Genomic DNA, 26,558 nt, shown 5'->3' on the forward strand with positions numbered 1-26,558 from the left:
ATACCAGCCTCAAACAATTGATAAAATTGTTTCCCAATGGAGAAACATCCATCTGTTTAGGTGGGACTCAACTGAAAATACAGTCGAGTTTTGGAGTGAAGTCAATAACTACACAGACTCTTCCGGGTCAAATCCATTTGAAGAACTGTGCAAAGCTGCACTCGCTGCCCTCTCCTTGTACACTCAAATGCGGAGGTTGAACGGCTGTTCAGCCAAATGAGTGTGGTCAAGTCAAAGTTAAGAAATAGAATGTCACTGCACACTCTCAACTCCATACTCCTGGTGAGGTATGGACTGAAGCTGGCTGGTGATACCTGTTACCAGCATAAACTACCAAGTGAAGTTCTGCAGCAGTTTGGCACCACAGCAGCATACAGCTTTAAGGCCACTCCATCCTCAACTGCTGGTTCCAGCTCCTTGACAGTGAAGATGAAGAGGATTTCCTTGCCAATGTACGATTCATCATATTTACAGTACGTATGCAGTGGACTTTCTGGAACTGGTGGAGACACACAGCTGATGGTGGCAGTGTGCACTGCAGTGTGTGCAATAACAGTGGCAATATCTGGAGGAAACCATTGAGCAGCTAGCCAGCCAAGCAGCACAACAACCTGGAGAGAGATGCCTAGCGTACGCACACATCATAATTTGAGTTAAGTTGCTTGTTCAATAAGATAGCATATATACCTTGCTATTAGCTTGTACCTATAATTGTTGATCAGTTAGGTAGCATGTTAACTACCAATACACTGCTTAAAACTATAATTGTTCAGAATGTATAGGTTTACTAGTTAAAAAGAAAATAAATAAAATGTAATTGTTCAATAATGCGTAATTGTTTAATAATTCAATGTGTTGTGTTTAAAAATAAAAATATCTGATGATATAAAATGTGTAGGGTTTATATTACTTTTACAAATAAAAATATATGATAATAAACAAACAAATCTAAACTAACAAATGTCAAATCATATTTTTCGCCGAGATGGCCAGTAACGTTATTGTGTATTCTACGTAACGATGCAGTTTTACGTTATTACGTAATGACGTCACAACATAATTTAGCAACTTTTAGCAACAAATCGACCTGCCTCTAGCAACTTCGCCTGAAAATTTGTTGGCAAAATTGCGCCTTCCCGCCGCGTTCTATATGGAACACTATATGGAACACGATCTACTCACGATATACCGCTGTCAGGCCGACGTCGGCGAGATGTACAGTATGTGTGAGTAATAGAACTACTCCCCAACAATGGTTTTGGACCTAAAAGCAACTGGGAGCTAATGCTAGTGTAATGTTCACTCCAGGTCAGCAGGTGGCGTTGTGTACTGTTTTGACCACTATAAGTACATGTTTATGCAGTAGAAGAAGAGACCCCTCACCATAACAAATTATCGTGTGACGTGGCTAGTCGGGGGTTTTGTATCTAGACCTTGCAAGACCATTACACGAAGTCTGGCATAAAATGGGTTAGTAACGTAAATAGATGGCATTCTTCATCAAAACCATGTGGCTTCTTTCTTAGACATTTGTCTATCACCTAGAAGACTGGTGAGCAATGACTTTAGCATAGGAAGCTAACAGCTAAGTTAAGGGAAAGTGCAACAATGTCTAGCCATTGATGTGCTGTCACTGATGTTTTTTGGACACCGTTACGTTTGGCTCAGACAACTGTTATCTTAGCTAAACAATAACTGAAAGTCTGAGTATCAGTCTCTATTCTCTGTAATTTAGTTTATCTAGGTAGCTACATTTAATCTGCAAGAATAGCCTGTCACTGGACTTCTCTTGCCCCAGATTGCGACCGGACTCAATTTAAGTAACGCCTGGGGCAATGTGAACTTCTACTGTACATCCCACTTGTTTTGACTTATTGATTGGATATAAATTATTTTAAAAACTGTTTATGGTTTCAATTAAACATTACACTATACATTCGTATTGTCTTTTCATCCAATAACAACAGGTATGTGTTAAGTTAAGATGTCAGACAGCAAAGCCCCTGGTGTCCCTGCTGGGAGTTCAGAGGTCGCAGAGACAGAGGCCCCACCACTGCAGACCTCCACTGTGATGCCACCAGACAGTGCTCCACAGACACTACCTGGAGAGAGCACCACACATAACTCCACAGATGTCCCCCCAACCAGGAACGTAAGGAAAACCAGGAAGAGACCAGATCCAAAACCTCCAGTTGAAGTCCACAAGACTCAGGAGGAGAAACCTAAAGTAGATGGAGAGCCAGCCAAGGTAAAACATGCATGCATACAGCAGAGTGAAAGATTCAACAAGCTTAGCTTCTAACCTTGGGGCCTGGATATGGTTAAGTTTTTTTTTTTATAGCAAACGATAATCAGGTACAAATGTTTTCTATGTTCCTCTATCTCTCTCTCCTCCAGACATCCATTGAGTCAACAGTAGTCCAGGGAGGATGGGGCTACTGGGGGAGCTGGGGAAAGTCCATCATGTCAACGGCCTCGGCCACTGTGGCCACTGTAGGTGAGGAGAACCAAAAATGGTGTTTTCTGTTTGTGGCCATTTTGTGTTCTCATTATGGTGTTATGTTAAACAATATGTTTGCCCTTTCAGTGAGCATATGTAAACTTTAAAACATCTAAAAATACATTTTATTATGTTTGTTTCATTCTAAGGTCAAGGGATCACCCAGGCTATTGAGAAGGCAGAGACTTCTCTGGGAATCCCCAGCCCCACAGAGCTGTCTGCACAGATTGGAGAGGAGGACAAACAAGAGGGTAATGATGGCATACACTGGTCATCAACATGATCAGCACACGAGTCATCACTCTAGATTTAGCATCAGCTGTGATAAGCCTTAGTATATTTAGGATGCGTTTGTTGTGGAGATGTAAAGTGCTTCACTGTTGTAGCTATGCACGTTAGGTTGATGTCTGAGATCTACAGTCTGGTCTGAAATTATTGACACCCTTGATTAAGATGAGCAAAAATGACTAAAATATTATATAGTTATAATGTATGCTACATTTCTTTTGTAAATATATAACTGTATACTAATACAATTTCTCAGAAATAGATTTTGACCTCTAACAAAGTTAGAGGTCAAAATTGACATCCCTGTTTTCAATACCCTTCAATAGCTCACCTTGCGAGGATAGCCTGAGCCTTTTTCTTAAATGTTTCATGAGTTGGAGAACGCATTGGGAGGGATCTTTGACCATCCCTTCATATAGAATCCTTTTAGATCCTTGATATCCTTTGACTGCGCTTATGCTCTGCCCTCTTCAATTCAATCCACGGGTTTTCAATGGGTTTCAAGTCTGGAAACTGAGATGGCAATTGCAAAACGTAGATTTTTGTGGCCAATTAACCATTTCTTTGTGGATTTTGCTGTGCTTAGGGTTATTGTCTTGCTGGAAGATCCACTTGCGATCAAGTTTCAGCCTCATTGCAGAGGCAACCAGGACATTTTAGCCAAGACAATAACCCCAAGCACACATCAAAATCCAAAAAGAAATTGTTATTTGGCCAGAAAATCAACATTTGACTGTCCATCTCAGTCTCTGGATTGAAACCCATTGAAAACCTGTGGTTTGAACTAAAGAATGTAGTCCATAAGCACAGACGAAAGATATCAAGGATCTGGAAGGATTCTGTATGTAGAAATGGTTTAAGATCCCTCCCAATGTGTTCTCCAACTTATGAAACGTTTAAAAAAAAGGATCAGTGCCGTTACCCTCGAAAGATGAGGTATTGAAAACAGGAGTGTCGATAATTTTGACCCATAACCTTTTGAGAAGAAAAAAAGTATTACTTCTTAAACATAATCTCTTCCTCTGAGCAATTGTATTAGTATCAAATAATATCATTTCAGCAACAACAAAAAAATGCTAAGAGTATAGCTGAGTTTTTGAATTATTTACTTTTTACATACTTTTTCCTCATCCTTATTAAGGGTGTCAATTATTTTGGACCTACTGTATTTTACTTCTAGGTGAACCCAGTAATGAGACTGATAAAGGGGAAGGAGATGGGGCATTGGCTATGGGAAGCGCCATTGGAATGTTCTCATCCCTCAGCAGTGTTGTTCAAAGCACCGTAAGAAACAATGCTTCTTTGCTTTTTTTTGGCGATTACCATCATATGTTGTTTGTGGGCAAAAGTGACTTGGTTACTGACTAAATGTATATCTATATTTCAGGGGAAAACGGTCCTAACAGGGGGTTTAGATGCCTTGGAGTTCATAGGCAAGAAGACCATGGATGTCATAGCAGAGGGAGATCCAGGGTACAAGAAAACAAAGGGTCTGATGAACAGGACTAACACTCTTTCTCAGGTGAATATTGTTGAATGGATGTCAGAGAAGCCACCCCCAGTGTTGGGCTTACACCTTATTGGTGTTGGAAAGATTGTATTCAAGGTTTTTGTTTTGGCTAAAGGTCTTACGGGAGGCCAAGGAGAGAGAGGAGCAGGAAACAGCCAAGGAGATGTCCTCCGACACAGAAAATAAGGCCCATTACGGAATGCTGTTCGATGAATTCCAGGGCCTATCCCACCTGGAAGCTCTGGAAATTCTCTCCAGGGAGAGTGAGTCAAAGGTAATAATGAGCAAGTTCCACATTTTACTTTGTACAAAGAAACAAGTAAACAGCCTCTCAAAACATGATTGATTGTACACCCTGCACAGCCTACCATTTGAAATCAGTACAACTTTTTGCTCGTAATACTTTGCACACTTGTAAAGAGAGCACCTACAACCATTGCAACCTCTTGAGATATAAAAATGGATCCATGACACTTTAAAATCCTCCTGGCTCCTTTTAGTAGATCCTATCTATGACTGAATCAGTTGTCTGTTGTGTGGTGTAGGTAAAGTCTGTTCTGACCACTCTGTCTGGAGAGGAGCTGGACCAACTTAAAGAGGACCTGGAGCTCATAAAGGAACCCTTCTCTCTGGTGGAGTTTGATGAGGAGGAGGTGAACGAAAAGAAAGGTAGCCTATCGTCACAGAACTGCCACACAAAGTCTACTATCACAATGTTACATTTACATTCTTTTAGTACTCACAACAGAAACAAAATACTTTTGGTGTGTGCTTTTCTTCTCTGGGTGATAAGCCAACTGAAAAACATCCAATGTGTTATCTTGTTTCTTTGATAATACAATGAACAAAATCAATACATTTTGTTTATTCATATTTATTTTCAGATGAAGATGGCTCTGAGTTTCTGAGGGAATTAACAGGGGCCCTGGATGGACTACACATATCCACAAAAGCTGACAAACTTGGCAAGGTTGGCGCAATACATTTCTCTTGATTTCATTTAAAGCCAGAGATCTTTCTGTCTCATGCTAGTGGTCCAATATTATAGCAGTGTTTGTTGCTATCTTCTGAAGAGTTTTGGTAGAACTGAGTTTTAAATGGACTGAGTTCACTACTCGTCTTTGCGTTTTCTGCGTATTTGCAGCAATTTTTAAATTCTATGTTTCTGGATTCTGCATTCATTGCAATTCAGGCAACACCTCTTCTCCAGTTGATAGATCACTAATCTCTAACCTATTTTCTCTCTGCATACCACTTATCAGGTGAGTAAAAATGCATGTGACCAGATTGCCCAAATGACCAAACTCATAAAGGAAGAAGGGAATGAAGAGGAAGTGGCAAAAACCTATACTGTTGAGGTATTGGAAAAAAAATAATGTGTATCAAGGTCATTATCTGACTGTGACTATTGGAATGGAGCTTTACTCCTTTCTGTTGTAACTACTGATGTGAGAGTTGTTGATTCCTCTCAGGATGTCCACTCGTTGGCCATCAGAAACCTGGCTGAGCTCACAGCCAGATCCATAGAGCAGTTCCACAAAGTGGCCGAGATGATCCTGTTCTATACCAGCCAGGAGGTCACCACTCTGGAGCAGGCCAAAATCCTCTCGCAGTAAGTTCCTACACACCATCAGCCATCTACAGTGTTATATTACGAGTCATAAATACAGCCTTCAGAAAGTATTCACACCCCTTGACTTTTTCAGCCGAAATTTAAAATTGATATGTTGTCACTGGTCTACACACAGTATCCCATAATGTGAAATTATGTTTTTGGAAATTTTTACAAATTAATTAAACATTATCATCTGAAATGTCTTGTGCCAATAAGGATTCAACACCTTTTTTATGAAAAGCCTAAATAAGTTCAAGAGTTAAAATGAGCTTAACCAGTCACATAATAAGTTGCATGGACTCACTCGGTGTACAATAATAGTGTTTAACATGATTTTGAAATTACTACCTTATCTCTTTACCCCACACATACAATTATCTGTAAGGTCATCCAGTTGAGCAGTGAATTTCAAACCGATTCAACCACAAAGACCAGAGTGGTTAATTACACTTTGGATGTTGTATCAATACACCCACTCACTACAAAGATAAAGGCATCCTTCCTAACTCAGTTGCCGGAGATGAAGGAAACCGCTCAGGGATTTCACCATGAGGCCAATGGTAACTTTAAAACAGTTAAAGAATATTATGGCTATGATGGGAGAAAGTTACTCCACAATACTAACCTAAATGACCGAGTGAAAAGAAGGAAACCTGTACAGAATAAAAAATATTCCAAAAAAAGCATCCGTTTGCAATAAGGCACTAAAGTAATACTGAAAAAAAACGTGGCAAAGAAAGTAACTTTGTCCTGAATACACCGCCTGATGTTTGGGGCAAATCCAGTGTATCACTGAGAACCACTCTAAATATATTCAAACATGGTGGTGGCTGCATCATGTTATGGGTATGCTTGTCGTCAGCAAGGACTAGGGAGTTTTACATTTTTTTTAATGAAAGAACAGAATAGAGCTGAACACAGGCAAAATCCTAAAGGAAAACCTTGTTCGGTCTGCTTTCCAACAGACACTGGAAGATAAATTCACCTTTCAGCAGGACAATGGCCAAAAATACACTTTAGTTGCTGACCAAGATGACATTGAATGTTCCAGAGTTGCCTAGTTTTGACTTAAATCTGCTTAAATCTATGGCAGGACTTGCTGTCTAGCAATGATCAACAACCAACTTGACAGAAATGAATAATAATATATATATACAGTGGGGAGAACAAGTATTTGATACACTGCAGGTTTTTCTACTTACAAAGCATGTAGAGGTCTGTCATTTTTATCATAGGTACACTTCAACTGTGAGAGATGGAATCTAAAACAAAAATCCAGAAATTCACATTGTATGATTTTTAAGTAATTAATTTGCATTTTATTGCATGACATAAGTATTTGATACATCAGAAAAGCAGAACTTTAATATTTGATACAGAAACTTTTGTTTGCAATTACAGAGAATCATACGTTTCCTGTAGTTCTTGACCAGGTTTGCACACACTGCAGCAGGGATTTTGGCCCACTCCTCCATAGAGACCTTCTCCAGATCCTTCAGGTTTCGGGGCTGTTGCTGGGCAATACGGACTTTCAGCTCCCTCCAAAGATTTTCTATTGGCTTCAGATCTGGAGACTGGCTAGGCCACTCCAGGACCTTGAGATGCTTCTTACGGAGCCACTCCTTAGTTGCCCTGGCTGTGTGTTTCGGGTCGTTGTCATGCTGGAAGACCCAGCCACGACCCATCTTCAATGCTCTTACTGAGGGAAGGAGGTTGTTGGCCAAGATCTCGCGATACATGGCCCCATCCATCCTCCCCTCAATACGGTGCAGTCGTCCTCTCCCCTTTGCAGAAAGGCATCCCCAAAGAATGATGTTTCCACCTCCATGCTTCACGGTTGGGATGGTGTTCTTGGGGTTGTATTCATCCTTCTTCTTCCTCCAAACACGGCGAGTGGAGTTTAGACCAAAAAGCTATATTTTTGTCTCATCAGACCACATGACCTTCTCCCATTCCTCCTCTGGATCATCCAGATGGTCATTGGCAAACTTCAGACGGGCCTGGACATGCGCTGGCTTGAGCAGGGGGGGACCTTGCGTGCGCTGCAGGATTTTAATCCATGATGGCGTAGTGTGTTACTAATGGTTTTCTTTGAGACTGTGGTCCCAGCTCTCTTCAGGTCATTGACCAGGTCCTGCCGTGTAGTTCTGGGCTGATCCCTGACCTTCCTCATGATCATTGATGCCCCATGAGGTGAGATCTTGCATGGAGCCCCAGAACGAGTGTGATTGACCGTCATCTTGAACTTCTTCCATTTTCTAATAATTGCGCCAACAGTTGTTGCCTTCTCACCAAGCTGCTTGCCTATTGTCCTGTAGCCCATCCCAGCCTTGTGCAGGTCTACAATTTAATCCCTGATGTCCTTACTCAGCTCTCTGGTCTTGGCCATTGTGGAGAGGTTGGAGTCTGTTTGATTGTGTGGACAGGTCTTTTATACAGGTAACGAGTTCAAACAGGTGCAGTTAATACAGGTAATGAGTGGAGAAGTCATGGTGTGGGGTGGCATTTCTTTGTGGGGCCGCACAGCCCTCCATGTGCTCGCCAGAGGTAGCCTGACTGCCATTAGGTACCGAGATGAGATCCTCAGACCCCTTGTGAGACCATATGCTGACACATGCACATTTGTGGCCTGCTGGAGGTCATTTTGCAGGGCTCTGGCAGTGCACCTCCTTGCACAAAGGCGGAGGTAGCGGTCCTGCTGCTGGGTTGTTGCCCTCCTACGGCCTCCTCCACGTCTCCTGATGTACTGGCCTGTCTCCTGGTAGAGCCTCCATGCTCTGGACACTACGCTGACAGACACAGCAAACCTTCTTGCCACAGCTCGCATTGATGTGCCATCCTGGATGAGCTGCACTACCTGAGCCACTTGTGTGGGGTGTAGACTCCGTCTCATGCTACCACTAGAGTGAAAGCACTGCCAGCATTCAAAAGTGACCAAAACATCAGCCAGGAAGCATAGGAACTGAGAAGTGGTCTGTGGTCACCACCTGCAGAACCACTCCTTTATTGGGGGTGTCTTCCATTTGCACAACAGCATGTGAAATTCCCTGACGAAGGCCATGCAGCGGAAACGCGTTGGTTTTTAAACAGCTTTGTTTCTTTTAAACAAGGAAAAATACTAATAAAGGCATTTTAATTAATTATATGAAGAGTGCCTTGGTCCTTCTTTCTTTTTGATGACCAATTTACACCTTTTACCAAAGAGCACCTTCTATCTACCAAAATATACTATAGTGTACCTTAGTAGCGCTTCCCTTCTTCCTCTTTCTAGCATGTGAAATTTATTGTCAATCAGTGTTGCTTCCTAAGTGGACAGTTTGATTTCACAGAAGTGTGATTGACTTGGAGTTACATTGTGTTGTTTAAGTGTTCCCTTTATTTTTTTGAGCAGTATATATATTTGTTTGTTTTGATTTTTTTTTTATCTCAAGCCCCCGTCCCCACAGGAGGCCTTTTGGTAGCCCGTCATTGTAAATAAGAATTTGTACTTAACTGACTTGCCTAGTTAAATCAAGGTTATAAAAATATAAATATCCTAGTACGTGATTGTGCTCTAACTCAACATTTTGTTCTCCCCTTACAGAATAACAATTGTTTTGTGTAAAGAGATATCATTACTTTCCAAGAAGTTCACATCCTGTTTAACTACAATAGGGGTAAGATGGTAATTCTTTACGAACCTATATCACAAAGTATATTTAGCCTATCACTTAGCTTACACTCTTCGTAGCTACATTCACAGAACTCTGCTTCAGATGTTAATATTCAAGGTCTTGCACAACTTTCCATCATGGAACTTGTGTAATGCATCACTATGACAACTAATAAATGGTATTTTGTGTTTCACAAAGTAATCAACCTTATTTTAAAGCAGTGGTATTCAAAGTCTTGGTCATGACCCCCATTGCGTCGCGGGGGAATTGGAGTGTGGTCCCCAAAACAAAAATAAATTAAGAGAAAGATTATTGTATGGGACAATATACAAATGTGTTTGGGAAAGATAAGTTGATTAATGAGATGAAAATGTAATTATTTGAAGATTACTGGTTTATTAAAAAAAATACAGTTTTTAAGGTTGTCCTCAGATTTGGGGAGGGGTGTGTGTGTCTTTCGGAGGGGTTGGGTAAAAAGTGGAAATTTCAGCTGGACCTTGTGTGCAATTGGCCAATAAAATGATCTTAAACAAAAAATATGGTGGTGGATCTTGATTTTTATGGGGCTATTTTGCTTCCACTGGTCTTGGGGCCCTTAAGGTCAATGGCATCATGAACTTGACCCAGTACCAGGACATTTTATCCAAGATAATAACCCCAAGCACACATCAAAATCCACAAAGAAATGGTTAATTGGCCACAAAAATCAACATTTTGCAATGGCCATCTCATTCTCTGGACTTGAAACCCATTGAAAACCTGTTGGTTAAATTGAAGAGGGCAGAGCATAAGCACAGACGAAGGATATCAAGGATCTGGAAGAATTATGTATGGAGAAATGGTCTAAGATCCCTCCCAATGTGTTCTCCAACTCATAAAACATTTTAGAAAAAGGCTCAGTGCCGTTATCCTCGCAGGGTGCGGTATTGAAAACGAGTGTCAATTTTGACCCGTACCTATTTGACAAAAACTTGAAAAACAAAATCTCTTTCTCGGAGCAATTGTATTAGTATAAAATAATGTAAAGTAAGAGTACAGATTGTTGTACTTTTTTGAGAAAGATAAGTTAGGAGATGAGAATTCTCATTAATTGAAGGTTACTTGTTTATGTAAAAATCAAAAATATACAGATTTTAAGGTTGTAATCAAATTTGGGTAGGGTTGTGGTCCCCGAAATTATGGCATAAGAAATTGTGTCCCTGCTGAAAAAGTTGAAAAACCACTGCTTTAAAGAGCTTCAATCCATTAAAGAATTTGTTGCAGGGTGGTCGGTAACAAGTTGATGGAATCTTTCCATGCTGCAATGCTGACATTAACTAAAGTAATCTCCATTAGAATGATTAATTAGACCCATAGAGTAGTGTAAATGAGTCTGAGTATGTGTATAAGATTCCTGGTTCACTGAGTCCAGAGACTAATAAGAGCAAAACATTTTGTTTTGCAGTCAAATAAAAAGGGAGATGTCCTCAATCCACTCATAACAGGAGTATTTTTGGAGGTTTGTATTATTGTGCATCGCTGCATATCACATAATTCTGTCTGAAACCTGAATATTGTGTGTGTGATTTACAAATGTGGTGCATTGTTTAAGTATCTAAAGTGTATATATGTATGTGTCTCTTCTTTAGGCTTCCAACAGTGCATCGTACATCCAGGATGCCTTCCAGCTCCTCATGCCTGTATTGGAGGTATCCCACATTCAAAGGAGTGCTGACTCTACCCAACAGTGAACGTATCCCTCTCTCTGCTGTGCTAGCAAGGGACCCTGACAAACAAAAGCATTGACATGTCATTGCGGTTTTAAAAACCTTTACTTCCTCAGCTGTCATTCATATTTAGTTTGAAGCCTAAACTAAATTGTCATGCCTCAGAAGAAATGCACCGTTGATAGTGTTTACTCGTCATGGGGTATTGTAATGCTTTTGCTGTTGTGTAGCACAGTAGATAGACCAATGCACATTATTTGAGGAGTCGAGCTGACGTGTTTGAATGACACTGACGTCTGCATTTCTCACGTGTCCATGTCTCTATTTAACAATTACTATGATTCAATTCATTATTCATAACACCAGGATTCAGGATAACCTCAAGTACTTAACCAAGTATACAGGCTTCTGTATTACAGATGAGTGTGATATTGCTTTGCCATACCTCCCTATTTATCTGCAAATGTAATGTATGAACAGAATATTAATAATTGAATGAAGAACTATTTGAATTGTTTTAATGTGAAAAGTGGTAACTTGTGTCTTGGAACTATATCAGGTTATCCTTGGACATTTGGAGCTACATAACTGTCAGGTATTTTATGCTTCCCAAATCAAAGTAATTTCTTAAACAAAAGCCTATTACAGCTTTGTATTGATTATTGTGGAATACCAAAGCCCAAGTGAAGATTTGCATAAATGTGACACTTTGTAAAGCATTGAGTTTGTTAAAACTTTTGCAAGCCAATGAACTCCTGGATAATTGGTTCTTTATTGTGCTGAAAACTTGCTGTACATGTGGTTTGTTGTCATGACCCCCATTGGCAACTATAAAGTTCAAAACTATAGATATGTAGCATGCTATAATAATGTAATTCATTTTTCATGGGGGAAACGGCTGTATATGCTTCGTGCTCTTTAGCGACTACAATCAGGCTATTTGGGTCAGAGCTTCAAGAGAGAGTGAAGGTGAGCTTTTTTCTTCTTCACTGCGCCTGCGTAAATGTTTCTATGACTTCCGATAGCAGCAAGTAAGCCAACGTTAACCAGTAACGTTAGCTATCAAGTACTAGCAGTAGCCCCAGCAGAAGTACAAGATCATACGACGGATCAGGTAAACATTGTTATTTGTGGTTTATACGGTTCATAGTAGCTAGCCAATACCATAATGTGAGTCCAGCAGTTTCCCTAAGTGGGTTGGCTAGCTGTCCTGCCGTTTTCCAGCTAACGTTAGCTTGTCATATACGAACCAACGCTAGCAAACAGAACGTTAGTTAGCCATTTCGCTAGCTAGTCTAAACTAATTCGGCTAGCTACTGTTGACTGTGTTATGGAAGATTGCAGCGATGTGACAAGTTCGTAATTTGGATATCACCAAATGGGGGGGGGGGGGGGGGGGGGGGGTAAAATACAAAAAAAATAAAACAGTATGTTGTGGAAGATTGACGAGGTGGTTAACATTCATGTTAGCTAGCCACACTGGAGGTTAATGTTATCTACCGTGAACATACTATGTTTCCCCCTGTAACTGAGTTAGCTACCTAGCTTGTTCGTCATTTCATTGTTGCGAGCTAGCTAGTTAACCAAGTGTTTGTACAAGAAATGTTCATAATTTGCAGAAAACAAAGTGGAGTCGTTTATACAGCCAAGCTCGCTTGCTCTTGAACTACCAGCTAGTTAGCATCCCTCATACCGCAGTGATGATATCCAGGCCAGTCAGGTTTTGATTTAAGCGCCCAGCCATGTAGTTAGCTACATGTGTTTGATGCTGAATCCAGCTACTGCACACAGTTTTAACTAGCTATCATTTTGCATTTAATGTAATGGTTGATTAGCTGAATGGCCTACATTAATTTAAACCTCTTGTTCCCAGAGTTTTCTTCTTCACCAGACTGCTCCCCGAAGGTGCTGCAGAATTATCGGTGTTTTCAGTCCCTTCCTCAACCTGCAAAAATGCCAGCCGCACTTGCAGATACCAGTCAGATTATCTGTGAGGTCTGGGCAAGCAATGTGGAGGAGGAAATGAGGAAAATCCGACAGATAATTCAAAGCTACAACTCCATTGCCATGGTAATCTATCGTGCCAAATATGCATATACACTATTTTCAATTTGTGCTTAGTAGGTCTGGGAAGGTTTTGATATTGCGTTAAAACATTTTATTTCGGTCATTTAATGATGTCCTCCTTGTTCCACCAGGACACAGAATTCCCCGGAGTAGTAGTTCGACCCATTGGCGAGTTTCGCAGCACAGTAGATTACCAGTACCAGCTCTTGAGGTGCAACGTGGACCTTCTGAAAATCATCCAATTGGGACTGTCGTTTATGAACGAGGACGGAGACTATCCTCCTGGAACAACAACATGGCAGTTTAATTTCAAATTTAATTTAACGTGGGTGTTATTCCTTACATCCTTTTTACAATACAGCATAGCCAGTGATGAAATTAAAACTAGCATGCATATGCTTATTTGGGTAGGATTTGTTGCCTCATTAGAAGACTTGAGTAATAGTTTGTTTTGCTCCTTTCTGGAAAAAAAGACTGATGTTCTTTTGTAAACAGAGAGGATATGTACTCCCAGGACTCAATAGACCTACTCCAGAACTCTGGCCTCCAATTCAAAAAGCATGAGGAAGAGGGTATCGACACACTCTACTTTGCTGAGCTCCTGATGACATCTGGTTTAGTGCTGTGTGAAAATGTCAAGTGGCTCTCCTTTCACAGGTAGGGATGCTCGGAGAAATGTCAGTGGTCCTAGGCCCTAGTTTTTCCTGGTTACCAGGTTAAACTCTGGGCCCAAGTCATTAAAACTCACAACAGTGCCTCAATTGTCATTTGAGAAATGTTATGATCTACCTGCTGTTTTTCTCATTTGCAGCGGGTATGATTTTGGCTACCTGGTGAAGCTCTTAACGGACACTCGCCTACCTGAGGAGGAACATGAGTTCTTCCAGATCCTCAATCTCTTCTTCCCTGCAATCTATGACGTGAAATATCTGATGAAAAGCTGTAAGAACTTAAAGGTAAAGACACATTCCTGGTAACTTTCTTATTCATTTATGTTATGGTATTAGCAAAGCCAATGAAAGCACTGTTGGCTGTTAAGCGTGTCTGACAGTTTGAATCTGAGTCTCATGCATGCCGCAACTTTGTTGGCATGCTTAGCTTGATTAGCTAATGCAAGTCTTTGGGTCTCAGACAAGGTTACTCATCACACAAGCGTGGCTCACTGAACCGCCTCAGCTACACAAGCAATGGTGGCCTAATGGTAAAGAAATGTGACTGACATGAAATGTCAAGGCTGAGGTAGAGCATATGGCTCCAGTTGGCTGACTGTTACCTGTGTGTTTGTTCAGGGAGGACTCCAGGAGGTGGCTGACCAGCTGGAACTGAAGAGGATTGGGAGACAGCACCAGGCCGGTTCCGATTCACTGCTCACAGGGATGGCATTCTTTAGGATGAAAGAGGTACCTATTCTATTCTTAATGTCTCCTATCTTCCATGACATTTTCAACATTGTGCTTACACCTGTCATGTCCTTTCAAATCAGTGGTCAGGAAGGAAATTAACTTTTTAAGATTGACAGTCCCAGTTCAAGATGTAGAAACTAGCCTTGATGATGGGGACGTGCATCTTGGGAGAAACTGAGTTTGACAATGTTTCTGTTACTTGAAACTTCTGAAGTAAGTTGTCTTTTGCAGCTTTTCTTTGAAGACAACATTGATGATGCAAAGTATTGTGGGCGATTGTATGGCTTGGGCTCTGGGTCCACTCAAAATCAGAACGGCATCTCAAGCTCTTCCCAAGAGGAAACTAACAACAAGCACTGACCGACCACGTGGAAGACTCACTTGTTTTAATCCCATCCGGTAGATGTTTCTCTTTTCCCCTCACTCCCAGAAGAAAACATGAGATTAATTTCTGTATCGAACTTCACCAGCTGCAAAAAGGGCATTGGTTACCACAGACTCTCCTCTTGAAACCATTTTGTTCTGTCATAGTTGATTTTACTGCGTATTGTCACCATTCAAATTCCCTATTGTACCACCATTGAGCCTTTCTAGCACCCATCTCACAGGTCCAGTATTCGGAAACCTTTTATCTGTGTGTTACAGCATTGCAGTAACTACCATTATTTTAAAAGCATGGGACCAGCTCGTGTATTGTACTGCAAATGATAAGTGTAGCATTTAAGTGCTCAACAGCAATTCCCTGCACTCCTGCTTTTCATAACAGCAAACTTTATTTAGACCCAACTGTAACTCAAGCATCGGTAGGTATCGTTCCCAAATCATTTCAGTGTTGGATACATGCTTGTAGGGATTGTACATTTAAAAAAAATAATAATAATTATGCTGGACAGGTATGTAAACTAAAATGTAAAATTTCACTGCAGCCAACCTGTTTTAGCATTTTTCCTTTCAGGAAGGAGATTTTTAGGTGGGTACCAGGTTGGCCTGAGTATGAACTTGTTACAGGGGCACCCTGCAGTTCTGTGTAACATTTGCTTTTAATTTGTTCACCCTCAGTTTAAACAGATGTTTTTGGTTGCTATTGTTTTTACAACATACATTGTTTGAAACAGTTGTATATTAAAACATTTTCTATTTTCAATGTGAATTTTTTTTGTATTTTGTCAAGTCTTAAGGCATGCCCAAAAATGTATTTCCTATATTTAGGCATGCCTTACTGAACCAATTGGTTCCCTGTTTTAAGGTTGAATTGGATTACGTAGTTGGGCTACATTCTGTCATTGTGCCTAGGCTAACATACATTTCTTCTTCCCAGACCAAGCTTTAGCTGTTAAAAACTGACAGAGCAAGACCTGCATCTTATTTAAAAAGGGTCTAAGTTGTCTTGGACAGGTTCATTTCCACCCTGAGGTAGTTGGATCCTCTGCATAATTAAGGATTTTCCATGTATTCCTCCTTAACATGAGAAGGTAATGTACACAGACTTGGGTGCCGTTTGTTTTGTAAATATAGGGTTGTAGGCCATTGCACATAAGTATCAAACAGCATTACTTCAATAACTTAATTTCAGACTAAAATGCTACACCTGATGAATCAGTACATCAATTTATTTCATATTTTTAGGCTGGTGTTCATACACCCAAATCTCATGTAAGTCAGATGTATTTTAGTGAAAAGGGTTACTGATATACAGTGCCTTTGTGTCATGGGAACACTTTGCTTACCCGGTGCGCAGGACTTTTAAATCAAGTGCACCTACTGGCAACAGCTCAACACGATTTAAAAAGGAGTGCAAGCCTTTGTCGTTCGTTGGCTTTTTTACAGAAATATTTGGTGATCGACTAGAAATGTCGATCATCGACCAGTTGGCGACCACTGATCTAAGGAGATCTCTGAAGCTGCCATGCTACTCTTCTACCGTTAAAATACATTTTGTTTATTTGATTATTTAACCATTATTTAACTAGGAAAGTCAGTTAAGAACAAATTCTTATTTACAATGACAGCTTCCTGCAGGGACGGGGGATAAAAAAAACTATACAGTTGAAGTCAGAAGTTTACATACACTTAGGTTGGAGTCATTAAAACTCATTTTTCAACCACTCCAAAAATTTCTTGTTACCAAACTATAGTTTTGGCAAGTAGGTTAGGACATCTACTTTGTGCATGAAACAAGTAATTTTTTCAACAATTGTTTACAGAAAGATTATTTCACTTATAATTCACTGTATCACAATTCTAGTGGGTCAGAAGTTTACATACACTAAATTGACTGTGCCTTTAAACAGCTTGTAACATTCCAGAAAACGATGTCATGGCTTTAGAAGCTTCTGATAGGCTAATTGACATAATTTGAGTCAATTGGAGATGTACCTGTGGATGTATTTAAAGGCCTACTTTCAAACTCAGTGCCGCTCAGCAAGGAAGAAGCCACTGCTCCAAAACCGCCATAAAAAAGCCAGACTACGGTTTGCAACTGCACATGGGGACAAAGACCGCACTTTTTGGAGAAATGTCCTCTGGTCTGATGAAACAAAAAAATAACTTTGGCCATAATGACCATCGTTATGTTTGGAGGGAAAAGGGGGAAGCTTGCAAGCCGAAGAACACCATCCCAACCGTGAAGCACGGGGGTGGCAGCATTATGTTGTGGGGGTGCTCTGCTGAAGGAGGAACTACTGCACTTCACAAACTAGATGGTATCATGAGGCAGGAAAATTATGTGGATATATTGAAGCAACATCTCAAGACATCAGTCAGGAAGTTTCAGCTTGGTCGCAAATGTGTCTTCCAAATGGACAATGACCCCAAGCATACTTCCAAAGTTGTGGCAAAATGGCTTAAGGGCAACAAAGTCAAGGTATTGGAGTGGCCATCACAAGGCCCTGACCTCAATCCTATAGAAAATCTGTGGGCAGAACTGAAAAAGCGTGTGCGAGCAAGAAGGCCTACAAACTTGACTCAGTTAACCAACTCTGTCAGCAGGAATCGGCCAAAATTCACCCAACTTATTGTGGGAAGCTTGTGGAAGGCTACCCAAAACGTTTGACCCAAGTTAACTTCTTTGGGGTAGGGGGCAGTATTTTCATGTCCGGATGAAAAGCATGCCCAGAGTAAACGGCCTGGTTTGATAGAAAACACTCTGAAGTTTCTAAAACTGTTTGAATGATGTCTGAGTATAACAGAACTCATCATGCAGGCAAAAATCTGAGGTTGGTCGATTTTCAACTCAGCTCCTATTGAAGATACAGTGGGATGTTGGTAATGTTGCACTTCCTGAGTCTTCCACTAGATGTCAACAGTCGTTAGAACCTTGTCTGATGCCTCTACTGTTTAGTGGGGCCGAAGGAGAGAGGAATGAGTCAGGTCTGCCATGAGGTGGCCATGCTCTGACCATGCGCGTTCACGTGAGAGCGAGCTCTGTTCCATCGCAATTCTGAAGACACAGGAATACTCCGGTTGGAACATTATTGAAGAATTATGTTAAAAACATCCTAAAGATTGATTCAATAGTTCGTTTGTCATGTTTTAACGGACTGTAATATAACTTTTTTCACTTTTCGTCCGTACTTTCCGCTGGACCTGCCCACGCGTCGTGAGTTTGGAAAGTGTACTGAATGCTAGAACAACAAGGAGGAATTTGGACATAAATGGACATTATCGAACAAAACAAACATTCATTGTGGAACTAGGATTCCTGCGAGTGCATTCTGATGAAGATCATCAAAGGTAAGTGAATGTTTATAATGTTACTTCTGACTTCTGTTGACTGCATAATATGGCGGCTATATTTGTCTTGATTGAGCTCTGAGCGCCGACTCATTATTGCATGGTTTGCTTTTAAATGGTTTGCTTTTCGTAAAGCTTTTTTGAAATCTGACACAGCGGTTCCATTAAGGAGAAGTGCATCTAAAATTCCATGCATAACAGTTGTATCTTTTAGCAATGTTTATTATGAGTATTCCTGTAAATTGATGTGGCTCTCTGCAAAATCACCGGATGTTTTGGAACTACTCAACATAACACGCCAATGTAAACTCAGATTTTTGGATATAAATATGAACTTTACCGAACAAAGCATACATGTATTGTGTAACATGAAGTCCTATGACTGTCATCTGATGAAGATCATCAAAGGTTAGTGATTATTTTATCTCTATTTCTGCTTTTTGTGAATCCTCTCTTTGGCTGGAAAAATGGCTGTGTTATTCTCTGAATAGGCACTCACCTAACATAAATGTTTGGTGTGCTTTCGTCGTAAAGCCTTTTTGAAATCGGACACTGGCTGGATTTACAACAAGTGTATCTTTAAGATGGTGTAAAATACATGTATGTTTGAGGAATTTTAATGATGGGATTTCTGTTGTTTTGAATTTGGCGTCCTGCAGTTTCACTGGCTGTTGAAGAGGTGGGACGCTACCGTCTCACGTACCCAAGAGATGTTAAACAATTTAATGGCTATGCTACCAAATACCAATTGAGTGTATGTAAACTTCTGACCCACTGGGAATGTGATGAAAGAAATAAACGCTGAAATATATCATTCTCTCTACTATTATTCTGACATTTCACATTCTTAAAATAAAGTGGTGATCCTAATCCTAATTTTACTAGGATTAAATGTCAGAAATTGTGAAAAACTGAGTTTAAATGTATTTGTCTAAGGTGTATGTAAACTTTCGACTTCAACTGTATATTTAAAATATAGGACAAAACACACATCACAACACTACTCAAAGAGAGACCTAAGACAACAACATTGGCAGCAACAGATAACACCTCATGGTAGCAACACAACATGACAACAACATGGTAAAAACACAACGTGGCGGCAGCCCAGTATGGTAGCAGGACAAAACATGGTACAAACATTATTGGGCACAGACAACAGCACAAAGGGCAAGAAGGTAGAGACAATAATACATTACACAAAGCAGCCACAACTGTCAGTAAGAGAGTGTCCATGATTGAGTCTTTGAATGAAGCGATTGCGATAAAACTGTCCAGTTTGAGTGTTTGTTGCAGCTCCTTCCAGTCGCTAGCTGCAGCGAACTGAAAAAAGGAGCTACCCAGGGATGTGTGGGCGTTGGGGAACTTTAACAGAATGTGACTGGCAGAATGGGTGTTGTATGTGGAGGATGAGGGCTGCAGTAGGTATCTTAGATAGGTGGGAGTGAGGCCTAAGAGGGTTTTATAAATAAGCATTAATCAGTGGGTCTTGCGAGGGGTATACAGAGATGACCAGTTTACAGAGGAGTATAGCGTGCATATCTGATGGCCGAATGTAAAGAACATCAAGCCGCTCGAGAGCACCCTTACCTGACAGTCCATAAATTACGTCTCCCTGATCTAGTATCAGTAGGATGGTCATCTGAATCAGGGTTAGTTTAGCAGCTGGGGTAAAAGAAGAGCGATTACGAGGAAACCAATTCTAGATTTACCCTTAGCCTGCAGCTTTGATATGTGCTGAGAGATGGACAGTGTACCATCTAGCCATACTCCCAATTACTTGAATAAGGTGACTATCGGGTAAGAAAGTAAGACCCAGATGCAGACAACGTCGAATAAATCATGATTTAATAATCCAACAGGGGCAGGCAATAGACAGGTCAAGACAGGCAGGGGTCAGTAAACCAGAGGTGGGTCAATGGTACCGGACGGCAGGCTCAGGGTCAGGGTGGGCAGAGGTCAATAATACAGAGGTGGGGCAAAGGTACATGTCGGTAGGCAGGGGCAGGCGGAGACTAGGCAGCGAAGAGTTATCTCGAAGTCCTGGTTGGCTCGCCCCGACTGGCCGGTGGACTGGGGGTGGAATCCGGAGGACAGGCTGGCCATCGACCCAATGAGCATGCAGAATGCCTTCCAGAACAGGGACAAGAACTGTGGACCCCGGTTGGAGACCATGTCCACCGGGAGTCTGTGGATCCGGAAGATGTGCTGCACCGTAAACTGGGCCGTCTCCTTGGCCGACGGTAGTTTGGAGAGAGGAATGAAGTGGGTGGCTTTGGAAAACCGGGCGACCACAGTCAGGATGGCAGTGTTGCCCTCAGATGGGGGAGACACGTGACAAAATCCAGGGATATATGGGACCAGGGACGGTGAGGGACAGGCAGTGGTTGGAGAAGACCAGCCGGAGCTTGCAGAGGAGTCTTGTTCTGTGCTCAGACCGTTCAGGCGGCGACAAACATGGCAACATCCGGAAACATAGTAGGCCACCAAAAGCGTTGTCGCACGAAGGCCAGTGTCCGATGAGAGCCCGGGTGACAGGCAAGCCTGGAGGAATGGGCCCACTCCAGGACCGTGGAGCGGACAGCGTCAGGCACAAACATCCGGTTATCTGAGCCCCTCCCAGGGTTCAGCTGGGACGGCTGCGCCTTCCGGACCTGTTTCTCTATACCCAAGCTGAGTGCCGTTGCCAGGCATGGGGTGGGAAGGATTGTCTCGGGCTCCGGGGTGGTAACCGTGGGGTTATAGCGGAGAGACAGGGCATCCGGCTTAACGTTCTTGTACCCCGGCCGGTAGGAGAGGGAAAAGTTGAACCAGGTAAACAGCAGGGCCCATCTCGCTTGCCTGGAGTTGAGGCGCTTGGCTGTGCGGAGATACTTAAGGTTTTTGTGGTCGGTCCACACAATGAATGGATGTTCCGCCCCTTCTAGCCAGTGCCTCCATTCCTCCAACGCCATCTTCACCGCGAGAAGCTCCTGATTCCCCACATCGTAGTTCCTCTCTGTGTCATTGAGGCGGTGGAAGAAGAAGGCGCAGGGATGCAGCTTAAGGGCCAGGGCAGAACGTTGGGACAGGACAGCCAACCACTCCGACATCTGATGCTGATGATCATCTGACGCTGATGCTTTGGATGTCGGAGTGGGGGCTGTCCTGTCCCAACGTGCATATACGTTATATGCATATTATTAGTATATTTGGATAGAAAACACTCTGAAGTTTTTTTAACTGTTTGAATGATGTCTGGTGAGTATAACAGAACTCATATGGCAGGCAAAAACCTGAGAAAAAATCCAACCAGGAAGAGGGAAATCTGAGGTTTGTAGTTTTTCAACTCTTGGCCTATCAAATACACAGTGTCTATGGGTCATATTGCACTTCCTAAGGCTTCCATTAGATGTCAACAGTCTTTAGAACCTTGTTTGATGCTTCTACTGTGAAGTGGAGGGGAATGAGTCAGAGGTCTGCCAGAGAGCCACGAGCTCAGTCTCACGCGTTTACGTGAGAGCGAGCTCTGTTCCATTGCAATTCTACATACAAAGGAATTCTCTGGTTGGAACATTATTGAAGATTTATGTTAAAAACATCCTAAAGATTGATTCTATACTTCGTTTGACATGTTTCTACGGACTGTAATATAACTTTTGGGACTTTTCGTCCGTACTTTCCGCTGGACTTGCATACGCGTCGTGAGTTTGGATTGTGTACTGAACGCGCGAACAACAAGGAGGTATTTGGACATAGATGATGGACATTATTGAACAAAACAAACATTTATTTTGGAACTGGGATTCCTGGGAGTGCATTCTGATGAAGATCATCAAAGGTAAGTGAATATTTATAATGCTATTTCTGACTTCTGTTGACTCCAACATGGCGGATATCTGTTTGGCTTGATTTGTCGTCTGAGCGCCGTACTCAGATTATTGCATGGTGTGCTTTTTCCGTAAAGTGTTTTTGAAATCTGACACAGCGGTTGCATTAACCTCTTTGGGCTCAAGGGGCAGTATTGAGTAGCCAGATAAAAGGTGCCCATTTCAAAAAGGCCTCGTACTCAATTCTTGCTCGTACAATATGCATATTATTATTACTATTGGATAGAAAACACTCTCTAGTTTCTAAAACCGTTTGAATTATATCTGTGGGTGAAACAGAACTGGACTTAGAGCAATTTTCCTATGTGTATGTCAGAATGCAGAATTTTGCTGGCTGTTCTGAGACCTGTGTATTAATTTGCCTGTCCTCTATTGGTTGAGATGCACTGCATACGCCTTCCACTGGGTGTCAGCGAATAGGGAGAGTTGAAATGGAGTTTCTACGTAGGTCCCAAAGGTTATAAATTGCTTGGAACCGAAGTGTCCCATCTTTCCACTCTTCGCTCTGACGCAGGAAGGGTCTTGGCATGTCATTTTAGAAGCTCCCGTATTAGCTCCTAGATATATCCGGCTCTGTTTTTATTCGATATAGGTGTTGAAGACATCGTAATGTTGTTATTTTAAACCGAATTATATCAGTTTACGTCAGTATATTGCGATTTTCGGGTGTTTATTTTCGTGACTTTTTAGGAAGTTGGGTATCTCTGGCCCACATGGCTATTGTTTACTGCTAATTGCAACTTTGAAGACGACGTTCTCCAACCTAGCAACGATTCTTTTGGACAAAAGACACATTTCCCAAGATTCTGATGGGAGTTCATCTAAAAGTAAGAACTATTTATGCTGATAATTCATTGTTCTGTTGAAAAATGTCAAATGCATAAGACGCCATTTCCTGCAGTGTAGCCTTGCGTTATCGCAGCCTGTATTGCGCAGTAAGGTTAATTAAAAAAATGTAATTCAGCGATTGCATTAACTTCTTATGGCTGCAAGGGGCAGCACTGAGTAACCTGAAAATAGGTGGCCATTTCAAACGGCCTCCTACTCAATTCTTGCTCGTACAATATGCATATTATCATTTCTATTGAATAGAAAACACTCTCTAGTTTCTTAAACCGTTAGAGAAATAATTCAAAGTGAACCAGAACTCTTTCTGCAGCCCATTTCCTATCCGGAAGTGAGATTTCCAAATGCGAGGTCTCTTTTCAAGAGCTTGTCTATAAAAGGGCATGTCACTTGGGACCATAGAAACACGTCATACGCCTTCCCCTGGGTGTCATGCGGAAGTGAGAGCAGAAAGGACTTGAATATCTCGTTCAGGGATTGAATACATCCTCTTGGAGTGAGAGGACCGCCATAATTTTTTTTCTCCAAGACGCGAAGTTGGACTTTGTATTGGAACCTTGCCTCCTCGTTATACGTGAATATAACCTCCGGCTTCAATTTGACTTGATACATGTCACAATATCATCCTAAAGTATGTTTTTTCAATATAGTTTAATTATATTATTTACATTTATTCGGGACTTTAGACGTGATGCTTTGGAAGAATTGTTTCAAGAAGGAGAGGTTAGCGCCGCACGGCCAGTGTGCTTGCTAATTCAAGAGGGAAATAGTTCGTTCTGGATCCAAAAAAAGACGGTACTGGACAATGGACCCCTTTACAACATTCTGATGGAAGATCAACAAAGATAAGGACCCAATTTGGGATGCTATTTAATATATCTGTCGAGCTGTGCTATCGCTACCGATTACTTGGAATCAATGTTGTTGTGTGTTAGCCATTGCAGTAAGCTAATATAACGATATATTGTGTTTTCGCTGTAAAACACTTAAAAAATCGGAAATATTGTCTGTATTCACAAGATCTTTGTCTTTCATTTTGCTACACACCATATATTTTTCTGAAATGTTTTATGATGAGTAATTAGGTTGTTGACGTTGGTGTCTGTATTTACTCTGGCTACTCCCGTGCGATTTCTGACTGTAGCTATGATGGTAGCAGTAATGTAAAACTGATTTATAGCTAAAATATGCACATTTTTTGAACAAAACATAGATTTATTGTGTAACATGTTATAGGACTGTCATCTGAGGTAGTTTTTTCTAGGTTATTTAGGTTGGTTCTAGGTTAGTTAGGTTGGCTTGTGCATGCTACTTGCATCCTACTTGTGCTGTGAAAAATGTCTGTCCTCTTTTTTATTTGGTGGTGAGCTAACATAAATATATGTGGTGTTTTCTCTGTAAAACATTTAACCTGTTTGGGCTGCAAGCTGAATATTGAAAAAACTGGAAAATATGTGCACATTTTCAAACGGCCTCCTAAGAAACTTTTTATTTTACAATATGCATATATTTACTACTGTTGGATAGATAACAGTCTATAGTTTCTAAAAAAGTTTGAATTGTTTCTCTAAGTCGAACAGAAATATTTTTACAGCCATTTTCCCAGCCGAATTGAGATTTCCAAAATGCGATGTGTCTCTTTAAGACCTTGTCTATACAAGGCCATTAGACTTAGGACCATAGAAACACGTCACACGCCTTCATCAGGCTGTAATGCGGAAGTGAGAATTGAAAGCTGTCGAATATCTCGTCCATGGACTGAATAACACACCTTCTTGTGAGACCTGCGCAGTTAAAAGAAATTTCCGGGCGCGAAGCATAATTTGGTCTCGGCTTCTGGAAGAAGGTCGATAACGGTGAATATGATCTCTGACTACGATATTATTTGATACATGTCACAAAATCATCCTAAAGTATGTTTTTTCAATATACTTTAATTATATTATTGCAATTTATTCTGGACTTTAGATGTGATACGACGGAAGAATTTTTTGAAGAAAGGCAGAGTAGCGCCGCAATGCTATTGTGCTTGCTAACCAAAGAGGGAAATAATTCGTTCTGGAACCCAACTAAAGACTCTACTGGACATTGGACCCCGTTACAACATTCTGATGGAATATCAACAAAGATAAGACCCAATTTGGGATGCTTTTTCATATATCTGTCGAACTGTGCTGTGCTAACTGGGCTAACTGTGCTAGGCTAGCGCTTGACCAATGCTAGTGCTGCCTTATGCTAGCTTATGTTGTTAGCTAATATAACGATATATTGTGTTTTCGCTGTAAAACACTTCAAAAATCGGAAATGTTGGCTTTATTCACACGATATCTGTCTTTCATTAGCTATCCACCATATGTTTTTCTGAAATGTTTTATGAGGTGTAATTAGTAGCCGACGTTGGTGTATGTATTTTCTCTGGCTACTCCCGTCTGGATTCAGACTCTAGCTATGTGTTAGCATTTATGGTAGCATCAATGTAAAACTGATTTATAGCTAAAATATGCACTTTTTATGAACAAAACATAGATTTATTGTGTAACATGTTATATGACTGTCATCTGAGGTAGTTTTTTCTGGGTTCTTTAGGTTGGTTTTAGTTTATTTCGGTTGGCTTGTGCATGCTACTTGAATCATAATTCATACATCATAATCATATCCATACGTGTCTGTCCACTTTTGTATTTGGTGGTGAGCTAACATAAATATATGTGGTGTTTTCTCTGTAAAACATTTAAAAAATCGGACATGTTGGCTGGATTGACAAGATGTTTATCTTTCAAATGCTGTATTGGACTTGTTAATGTGTAAAAGTTAAATATTTTTAAAAAATAGATTTTGAATTTCGCGCCCTGCAGCTGTTGTCATTTTCGTTCCGATTTCGGGCTTGCACCCCAAACAGGTTAAAAAATCGGACATGTTGGCTGGATTGACAAGATGTTTATCTTTCAAATGCTGTATTGGACTTGTTAATGTGTGAAAGTTAAATATTAAAAAAAAAAATAGATTTTGAATTTCGCGCCCTGCACTTGAGCTGGATGTTGTCATAGGTGTACCGGCGTCGGGCTGCAGCCATAAAAGGTTTTAAGAACTAATTTGTCTTTCAATTGCTGTCCAACCAGTATTTTTTTTGTCAAGTTTATGAATAGTATTCGATAAGAAAAGGTGCCTTTACAAGATGGCGCCGGACAGATTGCTTGACGTTATGGACACTATTCTCATTGTCTAAGCACGATTTGTGCCGCTAAATATGCACATTTTCGAACAAACTCTATATGCATTGTGTAATATGATGTTACAGGACTGTCATCTGAAGAATTCTGAGAAGGTTAGTGAAACAATTAATATATTTTGGTGGTTTATACGTTATAG

At 40.9% G+C, this 26,558-nt stretch overlaps 2 protein-coding genes across 5 annotated transcripts; both read left to right on the plus strand.

The window, feature by feature from the left end:
* Positions 1-1,051: 1,051 nt before the first annotated feature.
* LOC129818110 (protein FAM114A2-like) lies at positions 1,052-12,024 on the plus strand. Of its 4 annotated transcripts, none has more exons than XM_055873711.1 (14): positions 1,052-1,226; positions 1,968-2,248; positions 2,398-2,497; positions 2,650-2,751; positions 3,969-4,072; positions 4,176-4,310; positions 4,414-4,572; positions 4,844-4,967; positions 5,183-5,268; positions 5,561-5,656; positions 5,771-5,910; positions 9,497-9,569; positions 11,011-11,064; positions 11,195-12,024. In XM_055873711.1, the coding sequence occupies exons 2-14, from the start codon at positions 1,985-1,987 to the stop codon at positions 11,294-11,296; spliced, it is 1,539 nt and encodes a 512-aa protein (XP_055729686.1). In that variant the 5' UTR covers positions 1,052-1,226; positions 1,968-1,984; the 3' UTR covers positions 11,297-12,024. The 4 variants fall into 4 exon arrangements, with proteins under 4 accessions (XP_055729686.1, XP_055729692.1, XP_055729676.1 ...); XM_055873701.1 differs by lacking the exon at positions 1,052-1,226 and adding an exon at positions 1,311-1,552; XM_055873692.1 differs by lacking the exon at positions 1,052-1,226 and adding an exon at positions 1,312-1,470.
* Positions 12,025-12,216: 192 nt separating this feature from the next.
* Positions 12,217-15,886, plus strand: LOC129818125 (CCR4-NOT transcription complex subunit 8). The gene is made up of 7 exons (XM_055873730.1): positions 12,217-12,386; positions 13,146-13,342; positions 13,471-13,664; positions 13,835-13,996; positions 14,151-14,295; positions 14,629-14,739; positions 14,974-15,886. The coding sequence occupies exons 2-7, from the start codon at positions 13,226-13,228 to the stop codon at positions 15,100-15,102; spliced, it is 858 nt and encodes a 285-aa protein (XP_055729705.1). The 5' UTR covers positions 12,217-12,386; positions 13,146-13,225; the 3' UTR covers positions 15,103-15,886.
* The last annotated feature ends 10,672 nt before the right edge of the window (positions 15,887-26,558 follow it).

The sequence above is a fragment of the Salvelinus fontinalis genome, chromosome 2, assembly GCF_029448725.1.
Source record: "Salvelinus fontinalis isolate EN_2023a chromosome 2, ASM2944872v1, whole genome shotgun sequence".
NCBI lineage: Eukaryota > Metazoa > Chordata > Actinopteri > Salmoniformes > Salmonidae > Salvelinus > Salvelinus fontinalis.